At 36.5% G+C, this 13,859-nt stretch overlaps 1 protein-coding gene across 5 annotated transcripts in view; it reads left to right on the top strand.

Annotated features, from left to right (window-relative positions):
• Nrcam (neuronal cell adhesion molecule) overlaps nucleotides 1-13,859 on the top strand; it is a 277,444-nt gene that overhangs the window by 234,341 nt on the left and 29,244 nt on the right. For all 5 annotated transcript variants that reach the window (XM_071613514.1, XM_071613519.1, XM_071613512.1 and 2 more), the window contains 6 exons: nucleotides 1,290-1,433; nucleotides 3,014-3,125; nucleotides 4,473-4,639; nucleotides 4,732-4,879; nucleotides 6,501-6,625; nucleotides 8,527-8,628. In XM_071613514.1, coding sequence (XP_071469615.1) covers nucleotides 1,290-1,433; nucleotides 3,014-3,125; nucleotides 4,473-4,639; nucleotides 4,732-4,879; nucleotides 6,501-6,625; nucleotides 8,527-8,628 — 798 coding nt within the window. The remainder of the gene's footprint in view (nucleotides 1-1,289; nucleotides 1,434-3,013; nucleotides 3,126-4,472; nucleotides 4,640-4,731; nucleotides 4,880-6,500; nucleotides 6,626-8,526; nucleotides 8,629-13,859) is intronic.

Genomic DNA, 13,859 nt, shown 5'->3' with positions numbered 1-13,859 from the left:
TGAAGAGATGCAATACTGATAGCTTTAAGGATGGAGGAGAAGACCATGGGCCTGCTGGTACCTTGATTTTAGTTTATTGGGACGCTTGTTAGACTTCCAATCTACAGAACTAAATGATTGTTAATTTATGCTGTCTTAAGCCACTAAGTTTGTGGTGAATTGTTGCATTAACAGTAAAAGTCTATTGTAGAATGAGTGAGCAAAATACTTTGAGTATGTATAATAAAATGATGAATAACTATAGTTTGTTTTTTTAATTAAAAGTCAATAGGCCACATATAAACCAATATTTCTTTATTTCAGAGTGATAAAGGAGTCTCAGTGCATCAATAAATATGTCTTGGATGCACATTCTTTTTGTATCATCAAAGGGATAAGATGGTGTTTAGAATGAAAGTAAAGCTCTCTTAGCTAGTTCAAGTTGCAAAGTTCAGAAAAAAATGGTGCAGTTATTTAGTTTTGATTTGGATCTGTGTGCTGAGACAGTGTACTTTCAAAGCCATGTAAGACCATAACCTACAGTTTAGCATTCACAGAAAAAAAAAGGAATTCATCTCTAATCGTACAGCAGTTCCAAATTGCTGGGCATGCCTTGGACTAAATCCTCACATATTCTATTACCAGCCAGCTCTATCCCACTTCAGTAAGGATCAGCCTCACTCTTTGCATCTTCAAAGTACTTGAGGGATTTAGCTGAAAAGGCTTCCTTTAAGAGAAATTTTACACAACTGATTTCTACTTTAGCTCCAGGAGTTTTCAAAGCAGGAAAGTGAATATTTTCACATTTGATTGCTAGTCTTATACTTAGTTATGTACTTGTTTGTTCCAAGAAGGGGTTCTTAAAAGTGACAGGTTTATATGTGCTGGAGTGACTGTAGTTTTTGCAAAGCTGTTGTTACTTTTTTTCATGGTTAACTGGCCTCCTCGTAAGTATCCACAGTCTCTTTGTGAACGAAACTATATTTTTTTCTGAATTTGTGCAATTTTCATCCAAACTTGTGCTTGCTTTTCTGCACCTCTCAAAATAATATTTAGTGTTATAGAACTAATCTGCTTAAGACTAAATGAATACTGTGCTTATACCTAAACACCATGTGGCAACTAAATTCTGAGTTCGAAAAAAAAATAGATTCTGCCTGGATTCTAGTCTTCTTCTTGCTTCATATGCCTAGAGCAGTCTGTGTTTCTGTCCTACTTTTACAATTTAGACCTTGGGATTTATAAGTTTAAAATGTATCTTTTAAGGAAAAAGAAATATATAATACACTTTCTATTTTTAAACCCAACAGTTGCTCCTGATGACCCCAGCAGAAAAATAGATGGTGATACCATTATTTTTTCAAATGTTCAAGAAAGATCAAGTGCAGTTTATCAGTGCAATGCCTCTAATGAATATGGATATTTATTGGCAAATGCATTTGTAAATGTGCTCGGTAAGCTCTCCCTTTATTAAAGACATGGCAAATTAAATTAATGTCTACTATTATTTTCTACTCACTCAGCAAAAATATATTGAGCTTCTATTAGATGCAATGCACAGTTCTTGGAACTATAAGGAATATATGAAGGTGGATAAGATAAAATATTTGGCCTAAAGAATATCAGTCAAGTCTTAATGTTCTTTCATAACACAGTTGGCATAATGGCAATTTTTCATTGTAGAAAATGATCAAATAGGCTAGTCCATTCACAGATGATTACAGTGTTTAATCCCCCAAAAGGAAAATAGCTTTTGTCTGCCATTAGCAACTAAATAACCCTGCTCTTCTATCCTTAGAAACTGACTATTTGAATAACAATTTCATGATTCTGAGTTTTTGAAAATGAACTATTAATTTTAATGCTTGGCCATTATCCAAATCATAGATGTACATTAACTTAATTCATTAAAATATGTTCAGAAAACTATGACAATGTAGAACTCACGCATATTTTGAAATGGGTGGTTTATGTGAAGGTTGCATTTCTCATACTGGGCAAAAAAAAATCCACACTTGTTCAAATTTATGCAAAAGTGTTCTTATGGTACCAAGCAGTCATACTTCAACTCTTAAGATTACTCTTCTCTCTTTTCAAACAAAATTAATACCAGGAAGCTGATCGATACTTATTATTTTTCTTCATGTTGAAATGAAGGTGATTAATCACATAGCTAAGTGGTTAAGATATTGGTGGATGTTGAAGCTTTGACTTCTGTTTTTTTGTTTGTTTTTTTCTCTCTACTTCTATATATTCCATTTTAGTTTCTTCATATAAATGATATTCTGCAGTACTTGTCTTTCTGAGTCTGGCTTGTTTCATTTCTCATAATGTCTTCCAGTTTCACCCATGTTGTCACAAATGACAGAATTGGCTTCTTGTTTAATAATAGCCCTTCTAATAGTTATCCGGTGATAGGTATGTCATTTTGGTTAAAGTTGGCATTTTTCTGATGATTGGTGATCTTGAGCATTTTTTAATATACCTCTTGGTCATTTGCATGTCTTTCTTAGTTAATTTAGGTCCTTGGCTCATCTTTTAATTGAATTATTTGTTTTCACATATCATTTGAGTTGTTTGAGCTCCTTATATATTTGTATGTTAGTCCCTCACCAGCTGTATGGTATATAAACATTCTCTCCCTTCTGTTGATTGTCTCTTCACTGTGTTTTCTTGACTGTAAGAAGCTTTTTAGTCCTCTCTCTATATAAGTCACCACACTCATCACTCTGATTTTTATATCAGCTTATTTGTTCCTCACCATTCCCACCCAGTGGGGTGATGATGCATCAATCATTCAAAGAAAATACATTAGCCATTATTTTTGTGCCAGACACTGTGCTGAGGACAAAAAGAAAGGAATTTTTTTTTTCCCACCACGACTGGTAGTGTCATACCCGATAGGAACATAAAGGAAGAAACATATTGGTTGTGCTATACCATAAACTTTAATGACCTTAATACAAAATGCAGTAAATACACTGTAAACCTAAAATGTGTTCTAATACTCATTGTGCCGTTTAAATGTTTTTAGCTGAGCCACCACGAATCCTCACATCTGCAAATACACTCTACCAGGTCATTGCCAACAGGCCTGCTTTGCTAGATTGTGTCTTCTTTGGGTCTCCTCTGCCTACCATTGAGTGGTAAGTAGTGGCCCTATTTGTTGATAACCACTTGCATTTGCTAAAGCTTTCACATTTTTAACATGCTGGGCTTTAGTCAGAGAACAAACAGGAGAAACACATTGCAAAATCCATCATACTATTAACCATTGAATTCATTCATTCATGCACAAATATTTATTAACTTCTTGTTCTGTGCTGCATACTTTCACACATATAACCTATTTAGCAGCACATTCTACCAACCACAAAGCTAGTAAATGTGTTTTTTTTTTTTAAATTTAAGATTTAAGGTTGCTTTATTTTAAATGCCATGAACATCACTTGGGACTTCATGAACAGTGACTGGTGGCACTGGTTGGAAGTCTTCCCTTAATAATAAAACATCATGTAGTATGTGGGGGAGAGGTTATGGAAACTAAACAGAAATTATTACCACCAAGATTTCTCTGTAGTTCCTCTCCCACCAGGTCTTTCTGACTTGAGTCCAGCCAAGTTCTTCTGTGTCCTTTTACTTCCCACTTCAGACCATCCCCTGTCACACACCACTCCTGGTACACATCCTCCTCCTGGGAATACCTTGCTGGCTTTTAAGAGTTGGGGAGAGACAAGGCAAGTGCTGACAATGATTGGAACAGACATTTGTGAATCATCTGTGAGGTTCCAGATTCTGTACTGGACTTCAGCTACTGAGATGAGAATGAAGCCAAGTTTAGGATTAAAGGAAAATCTCCCCAGGCCCTCACCTTAACTACAGAGAACAGAAACCAGATGCTGGTGCAAATTTCCTCATGATGATGACAAGATTCACTCTTATATGATAGTTTGAATTTCCCTCATTTTTTCTCGTTCATCTTCACTTCTGCCATGTGACATATGGGTTTTTTTTTATTCTCCCTGAATATTTTTCTATTCAGACATTCAAAAACACAATCCGTATAACCTTGAAATCAAAATCCCTTTAAAATTGCAGCCTGTAGATAGAATTAAAAATACTTTACTGTGTGTATGTGGGGGGGGGATAAAAAGGAATAATCTTATCTCTACCTATTTTAGCACCTATTTATGATAAAATAGGTAATAATATATTTATTAAATTATGTATCTCTCATGAAAATTATAATTTAAGACTTACATATTATTAGCCTAATTCTGCAAACACCATTTTTATTAAATTCTCTAGTCTTGTCTTCTCTTTATGTTTACCTCCTGACATTCAAGCATCAGTATGCTTGTGCAGATTCCATTTGTCTTTGAACTTGACACTGTACTGCAGATCATGGTTGTGTTGACCTTGATCATGGCATTTTATGTTTGACTCAAATTATGAGTCATTTTATTCTCATCATGATAACTTCTGTAATGAAGGTTTAAAGGAGCCAAAGGAAGTGCTCTTCGTGAAGACATTTATATTTTACATGAAAATGGAACTTTGGAAATTCCTGTGGCACAAAAGGATAGTTCAGGAACGTATACGTGTGTTGCAAGGAACAAATTAGGGATGGCAAAAAATGATGTTCACTTGGAAATCAAAGGTAAGGCAAAAGCCAGGAATTTTTTTAAAGTATTATGTAACTTTGAGCAACTTCTCCAGCTTGGCCAATGGCTAACAATAACTGGATTTCAGATCCAACGAGGATCATCAAACAGCCTGAATATGCTGTTGTACAAAGAGGCAGCACAGTATCCTTTGAATGCAAAGTGAAACATGATCACACCTTAGTCCCCACTGTCACATGGCTGAAGGACAACAGCGAGTTGCCCAACGATGAAAGGTATTTGAAGACAATTTTTCTTTCTTTCTGTTTTCTCGCTAAGTCGTTCTTGAGCTAAAGATTTGTTGTATAGTGACTTAATGGTGATGTTTTAAATTCTGAAGTCTACTGTGTGCAAAGTAAAGAGATTTTCTCCCTACTGTAAAATATTTGGACCAAAAAGGTATTGTGCAATTGAAATCAGACCCTGAGAATGTTTGTCTAGCTTTGTGTGTGTGTGTATGTGTGTCCTATGTAATTTGGGATGGGAAAAACCCTTCAGGCTTTGGACAACATCCATTGTATTGTACCTTAAACAGCAAAGTCTCAACAGATGTTTTCAGTCCCATTCTACAAAAAAAAAAAAAAAAAAAAAAAAAAGGAAAAAAAGCAGAAATATGATCTCTAAGCATCAAAGGGTAGAAATCCTTGTAGTACTTTAGTTTTTATTTGGAGAGTGAGTTTTCTTCTAATTTTTCCTAACACCATGGAGGGAAAAGGAAAAGCAAAAAACAAGTGTGTTGCAGTCCTTTAACTTGGACTTGAAGGAAAGTCATAGTGTTTTGTTTTCCAACTCAGGCCCTCAATAAACATGGTGAGTACACAGAGTTGGATATGTGCCTTAGCAATCACAGTGGCTACAGGTGTGCTGTATTCCAGTGGAAACAGTTTCCATAGTTTTCTTGCAGCTGATCTAAACCTGTGGTGCCTGAGTGGAGCCCTGCTGCTTGTGAATGTCCCCCAAAAAACCTTTTTGGCCTTTCAATCTAGTGCCCAGAGTTTCCAACTAGTTCTGTGCTTCAACTGGCCAATTCTATTTGTGGGATCTGAGCTGATTATAAAGGAGAAGGAAATATGAATAAATGACCATCAGGTTAAGTCAGGTGAACTTTAACTTGGAAATTACCTCAGAAGACAGTGTATGATTTATGTAACCTCATTAAATTCAGACAGGAGTCCTACATACATTGACTTTTGACCCACGGAGCAATTTTTCATGTCTAAGAGTAACCTCTAAAAAACTCTCAGTGGAGATTGCTGCTCTGAATCTTCCTGTGTCTAGAGCTAAGACAGATAAAATTTACTTTCTCCTATGAGACCTTATGCATGTGTTTAAAATGACACAAAATTACTGTAGTAAATAATAGATTATTTTAAAATATGCACTTTTGATAGAAATTAAGCTGAATAAGTAGTTTTCAGGTGTTTCTTAGCAGTAGCCTTAATCAAGCACTCTAGCACGGGCAACTGTGAAGCTGCCCCCACCTCACCTAAGGATGCCGGCTGGGGACTTTTATTAAAATTTCTTAAATTGACATAGAATAATAGTATTTATTTATGAGCTACCATGTGATGTTTTACCCTGGGGGCTTTGAGGCAGCTCCTAAGACACCAGAGGCTTGGTTGAAAGCCATCATACTTAATATCTCTCCTAACCCAAGATTCTTATTCATTCTAATTGTTTTTCAACTCTAACCATTACTATAGTAACACATATTATGTAGGATTCTCACTCTAATTTGCTGAAATTCTTACCATCTTTCTGTTTTGTCAAGTTCACAGTGTCTTTTGTGACAGTAAGACAGTCCTGGGGTGTGGTTGGCTATCCACTTCAGCAGCTCTGAGCGTGTTATATTCACAGGTTCACTGTCGACAAGGATCATTTGGTGGTAGCTGATGTAAGTGACAATGACGGTGGGACCTACACTTGTGTGGCCAACACAACTCTGGACAATGTTTCTGCAAGTGCTGTGCTCAGCGTTGTCGGTAAGAACCAGAACAAATACAACACAGCCCACTTCCACGTCTTCAATTGAAAAGAAAAAGGAAAATTGTAAATATGAAATGTTTGCTCATTATAGTTTTAAAGCCATAGTTTTTTTTTTTTCTTTTTTGAAAGATGCCTTCAAGGTGATCATTTCAGGATAAGCTCTGTAGCAGACTAGATAAAATGGTGGATATTGGAGGCATTTTTATAAGAAAATTGGGGGGAATAATCTACTTTTATTTAAAAGTTAAGGGTTTGTATTCCAAAATTGTTATTGCATGTGTATCAATGCCATATCTCACAGCTAAGCATAGGGCTTAATTTTATAAACTTAGTCATGTGCAATCTTTGTCTTCTTGTGCTATCTTGTATCTTTCCATTACTAATTTTGATTAAAATCCTTTATATTAATGTCCTTTCTAGCTCCTACTCCAACTCCAGCTCCCATTTACGGTAAACTAATATGAGTCTTCTTTCTCTATTTTCTGTCAGTTTCACATTTGCAGAAAAAAATGTTTTTTTCTTTATCACATCATCATGTTTCTTTAAGGAATAGGGGTTTGTCAATTGTTGTGTCCTTCATTTACTGTAGTAAATCATTTCTTCATCATAACCTTAGAACTTTTTACTGAGTTTATTGCCAGTTGTTTCTAAATATTGCAGATGCTATTACAAATATCATTCCATTTGACAAAAGTTCCTCTTTGATACAGTTTTCTTGTAAAATGAGCAAGTGGCACAGGGCTTTATCAAAACCTGTCATCCATATTTTAAAGAATGAAAAATAATTCTTATATTGTTCCACAAGTTAGATTTTATTTCAGTCTATTAAAATTTGCTTTGGAAAATAAATGTTGCTTTGGGATCCATTTTCAAGAAATTTAAACAGGGAAGAAATGGATATTTAGAACATTTTTTACTTTTATGTCAGAGAAAGCTGACCCACTATTCATTCACAACAGAGAAGTCATTAGAAACCCAGAGAGAGGGCACATTAATGTCATGTAAAACTTTTCTGACTCTGGAAAATAGAAATCATTTCCAGAATTTTTTTTAAGGAAACCCTTATCTTCATTCAACACCTAAATACAAAAATTCATTTTTGTGGCATAATCATAAATTGACTAGATTTTACATATATTGCTATTTTATATATAAAATGTGTCCTTGGTAGACATTTACTGCTTTACTACTTATGAGAAAGAATAACCCATATATTTATATGGCCTTGAGTTCCCCAAGAACCAGAGATACTTCTAGAAGCAAGGTTCAAAAAAGGCCCATGGCAGAGTGTTAACTCTGGATCCCAGAGGCACCATTCAATAAGGCAGCCCTGCTTCTGGATTACCTTTGTTCAACGGGTGTCCAGTGTCTGAGAGTAAACATACTATGCATGCTGAGGGCTGCTATCCTTAAGAATATAAATATTCTTCAGGACCCTCCTCAAGTCTGTCATTCAGCATGTTTCAGAAAGAACATTTGAATCTCCTTTTAACAGTACATCTGTTTGCCTGAATGTGCTTTCCAGCATTTGCTATTCTGTTCCCCATGTCTTAAAAATTAAGCTTTCACATTACTCTTTATGTTTGTGCTTTTTGTGTTTATGAGAATATGCACAACGAGAGTGCTGATGAACCTGAGCCATTTGCTTCCCTGGCTTTGGTTACAAATTACTTCATTCCATTTAAAAAGCAAGCAGCAGAGCTCATCATGGGTTGTCTTGGCTGTGCCCTGGTGTTCCAGCACCCTCAGTTGTTTCCATCTCACTTCATTTGCATGCTCATTGACCATCATGTATGCTTTGTCCTTAAGATGTCCCCTCTGAATAGCTAGTGTCATGAATAAAGAAGAACCTCTTAAAAACAGATAGCTAACCATGATGTGTGTGTTTGGTCTACAGATGTGCCAAATCCTCCCTTTGATTTAGAATTGACTAATCAACTTGACAAAAGTGTTCAGCTGTCCTGGACCCCAGGCGATGACAACAACAGCCCCATTACAAGTATGTGGTGTCATTTGCTCTATCACTGATAAGTTTAGTGGCTGTTTTGGAATCACTTTCTATTATGCAACTGCAGTTCCTCATGATGGTACTTACAGGCATTCTCTGCTTTATTACCAACAGAACTAAAAGATTTATGTATGTCTCTCTTCAGAGGTGGTATGATTCCTGGTTACAGCTTCTAGTACAGGACACTAATTTCTGAATATATCCATGAAGCAAATACACTGTCATTTTTAAGATCTGTAAGAATCACTTTAAGTTTTTAATTTTTTATATATTTATTTATTTAGGTACCAGACATCAAATCCAGGGGCATTTTACCACTGAGCCAGCACTTTCTATTTTTGTTTTGTTTTGAGACAGGGTCTTGCTAAGTTGCTTAGGGTCTCACTAAGTTGTTGAAGCTGACTTTGAACTTGTCTTTTTTTTTATTGGTTCTTTTTAGTTATACATGACAGTAGAGTCCAGTTTAATAAAATTATACATACATGGAATATATCTTATTCTAATTAGGGCTCTATATTTGTGGATATACATGACGGTGGGATTCAGTATAGTGTATTCATATATGTACATAGAAAAGTAATGGGGATGTCGGCCAGCATCTCACTGGGGGTTCTTTTTCCTTTCCAGGAGGATGTAAGCCACCCTAAAACTTAAAGTCTCAAATAATTAGTGAATAATAAAACACAAATGGCCAGAAATATATTTATAAAAGCAAAGCCCCTGATAGATCTAGTCCACATGGGTGCTGAAACTAGACAAAGAAAAGATAGCTCTGGTGGTTTATTTAAGGGGGTACATCAAAGGGAGGGATAAGGTTTCAAGTTCAGAGTCTTGCTTCATGATATCTTGCAGTGAGCAGGTTGATTGACATATTGGCAGATCACACCCATCTCAGGTGCTATGTGGGATTCAGCGGAGCAGGATAGAAATTCACCCTGCCCCTGAGCAATAGAACAGAGAAAATGTCCACTGGTCATTCCCAGACACCAGATGTTTCTATCCACTAGACTTCCATGTACAGTCACCCACATGCAACCCATGGACGGTTCATGATAGAAAAGTTATATCAGATTCATTTCACTATCTTTCCTATTTCCATCTCACCTCCCTTCCCTTCAGTCCTTTTTTGTCTAATCCTCTGAAATTCTATTATTCCCCTCCCCTGCTTATGGTGGGCTAGCTTCCACATATCAGAGAAAATGTTCACCTTTTGGTTTTGGGGGATTGGCTTAATTCTCAGCATGCTTAACTTTGAATTTGTGATCCTCCTGCCTCAGCGTCCCAAGTCACGGGGATTACAGGTGTGTACCACTACTCCTGAAAATTTCTACCTCAGTAGGAAGATGCATCTTAAGTCTGTTATTCAATTTGCCCATTACTTCTGGGAGAAAAAGATAGGAGGAGCAGGTGCCAAAAGGCCCCCTCCAAATGTTAGGAAAATGAAACTCATTGAGTAAAGTCCCTTCAAATCCACAGTTCGTACCAGAACTGGGTATAGACATCAGGTCCATTAACTTCCAAATAGGTCCCTTTCTTTCCATGGCTCCCTGCTACAAAGTGGCACATTCAACAATGTCAGCTCCTCACCTTGATGCCTTAATCCCTGTGAAAAAAGTCAAATGAGGGACCAGACCATAGGATGCTGGAGGAACTTAATAAGTTAGAGTAGAAGTAATCGAGGTTTAATTGTAAAACTGAAGAGATACTACAGAGAGCAGACATAGTCATGGGCCTGAGATATGTGATTGCCTACGGGTATAGACTGCAGGAAGTTCTAATACTTTTCTGATGTTGATCTAAAATTATTCTGAAATAATAAGTGTGTTGATTTATTGCATCTCCAGGCAAAGCAGAATATTCCCAATAAAATCAACCAAATGCTTCTTTTTCTCTCTTGTATTTAGTGGTGCCTTTTTTCTCATCTGAGTTTTCAGTGTCTTAGATCAGAACAAGCTGAGTCACCAGCTAATACAACACATGACTCTGAATTAGCAGGTTAGGATTTTTTTGGAAACTGTTTTTGCCTACGATAAACAATACTGTTAGGTTTTAAGGCATTTCTGCTCTTTCCTTCATTCACTCATTCATTCAACGGATACTTATTGATTGCTAATTAGGTGCCAGACATTGTCCTAAAACAAAATAGTCAAAAATCTCTGCCCTTAAGGAGCGCACATTTTTGATGAGGACACACATATGATAAAAATAATATTACATCATTTTGCATAATGTTACAAATACATGCATATATGTGTACGTACACATATGCACACACACAAAGACAAAGAAATTGCTCAGTTTACTTTCAAGAGAGAACCCATTGCAGGGGATACTAGCTGACAGCCTCCATAAGCTGCACCTTTCTCAAGGATAAGTAATGTTCACAGGAGCCACACGCTTCCAGGGGCACTCCAGGAACAAGCGTAGCAAGGATTCTAGAGCTCAGCCATACCTAATGGAAAACCCGTCCAATGGGTAAACTTTATGATGGGGCTCCTTGTTGACATGGCTGAGATTGTCACAGAGCTGTAGTGCATTTGGGCACTCTTCCCACTCACTCTTCCCTCCTTCCTCTCTCCCATTAGTCATCAGACCTGCACTGGTCTGAAGGTCTTTCCTGCCAACTTCTGTCTCCTCTCCCTTTCATCTTCCACGGACATTTCCCTAAACACATTTCTTTCACTTCTGTCTTAACATCTTCTTTCTAGAGAACTCAAACACGTAGGTATTTATCTATAAACATATGTGTGTGCACATGTGTGTGCATGTGTGTGTTTAGACCATCAAAAAAACATCAGGAGAAAGAGATGGGGGTGTCAGGGGTATAATTATGAATAGGGAGGTCAGGAAAGGCCACACAAAGAAGCTAACACTTAAGTATGTCAATCAGGACAGGAAGAGGAAGTCAGTGAACACACTCTGAAATTATCTGGGGAAAGAACTTTCCAAGGAAAGCAAAGGGAAAAAATAAAAGCTCTGAGACAGGGGCATGTCTGTTGGAAAGCCAGTGTGGCTGCAGTGAAATGAGCCAGAGGAAGTGAAATAGGAGAGAAGGTCACAGAGTTGAAGAGTTGGGCAGTGAGCAGGAGTGTGAATCGTGCAGGGCCTGGCAAGCCATTGTAAGGTTGGGAAGTCCTCATCATTATAAATAACTCTATTTCATTGAAAATAGTCTATAAAAGAATAAGAGGGGGAACACTGATCAGGTAGACTGTGGTTTCCGAACTGTGAACTGCAGAGAACTGTGAACTGAAGTGAACTGCTGTGAGCTGATATCTCAGCAAATTCACAGGGATGTATTAGACTAATTTCAAAGATTTGATATTTAAAAAATGGTGAAAAGCCAAGTACTGTGGTACATGCCTGTAATCACAACAGCTTGGTCGACTGAGGTCTCACAAGTTCAAGGCTAGCCTCATCAACTTATTGAGGCCCTAAGCAGCTTAGCAAGACCTGTCTTCAAATAAAACAATAAAAAGGGCTCAGTAGTAAAGCACCTCTGGGTTCAATCTTCAATACCAAAAAATTAAAAATAAAAAGTATAGTGACATCTGTCAGGCACCATGTGAAATTAGCTCGAAGTGGTTTACATTTTCAACATTATGTTGCTATGTCATATTGTGATGATGTCACATCTCTGGAAAGCATTTTTCTGTGGTAAAAAAGCAAGTGCCATGTGAAAAATCAGTATGGAATAGGAAATGAAGGTGGTGGTGTCCAATTTGTTTATTAGATTTGGGAAGTTGTGTTTAAATTGTTAAGGCATAAATACATATTAAATTGCATGGACCTAATTAGTTAATATATGAAAACATCAAATATTTCTTTTGATCTAAGGAACCTATGGGGGAAAAATTATTGAGACACCAAGTATATCATAAGCAGAAGAAGTTTTGAGAATTACTGAATTAGAAGGTTATGTAATAATTCACATAGGAGAAATGATAGTGGTTTGAAATGATGGTGAGAGGGATGGAGGTAGAGAAATGGTCAGATTTTGGATATACTTTAATGGTACAGCCTAACAGGACTCTTGAAAGTGGGAAAGAAAGAGAGATGCTAAGAAAGACTCTAAGGTTTTGACTTGAGTTATCACTACCAGTTGGGGAAGAAGATTGAACTGTTTTGTTCATATCCAGTTTGATGCTATAGTAATAGTAGACACTCAAGTAGAGTTGTTGAGTAGGAGATTGGATATTCAATTCTATGGTTCAGGGGAGAGATCTGGGCTGCAGATATAAATGAAGAAGTCATCCATTGATGAGACTAGAGATCACCAGCAAAAGAACGTAAACTGAAAGCACTCCAAGGCCTTAGCTTTAGACTACTGTAACATGTATAGTATTTCACTTTTGTATTTTCAGTTGACATCATGATACCTACACATAGTAGGCAATCAATAAATGCCTAAATAAACATTTTTACAAAAGTAAACAGTAACATACCACAAATTTTTAGTAGCTATAGAGGGTTTAACTGAAAAAGTGCATCTTCCTTCTGCTCCTGACTGCCAGCTCCTCTGACCGTACCAAAATTATCAGTGTCTATCCTCTGTGAAATTAGCTTGAGGTGGTTTACATTTTCAACATCATGTTTCTATGTCATATTGTGATAATGTCACATCTCTTGAAAGCATTTTCTGTGGAAATGTGAACACATTTATTCAAAATAAATTGATAAAAGAGCAATTTCTGTAAGCGTAAATGTGTTAAATATTTTTAGATTTTCCAAGTTGTCCTGTATAGAAGTTGTACCAATTTACACTTCCCATGAAGTCTGAGAATGCTTCTTTCCCTCTGAGAGGTGGTACATGTATATCCAAGTGAACATGGCTTTGTGAAATGTTCTTTTATACAAATGGTTGTATTCAGCACACACTCTTTTATAACACGCTTGGTTTCACTTAAGACTGTGTTTGGAAGTCATTGTTTTAGTACATATGAAGCAACCACACTTATTTATAACATGAAGAATATTCCACTGCATGGATGGACCATATTTGATTTAATCAGTGGCCTACTGGTGGATATTTAGCTTGTTTGCAAACAGATAGTTTCAATTGCAAACAATGTTACAATGTGAATTATTTTTCATGCATCTTGAACAATATGCACGAATACATTTATTCAAAATAAATTGATAGAAGTGCAATTTCTCTAAGAGTACATATGTTAAATATTGTTAAGATTTTCTAAATTGTCCTGTATAGAAGTTGTACCAAT

This window comes from Marmota flaviventris, chromosome 1, assembly GCF_047511675.1.
Source record: "Marmota flaviventris isolate mMarFla1 chromosome 1, mMarFla1.hap1, whole genome shotgun sequence".
Taxonomy (NCBI): Eukaryota; Metazoa; Chordata; class Mammalia; order Rodentia; family Sciuridae; genus Marmota; species Marmota flaviventris.
This window is presented reverse-complemented; position numbering and strand designations above follow the sequence as displayed.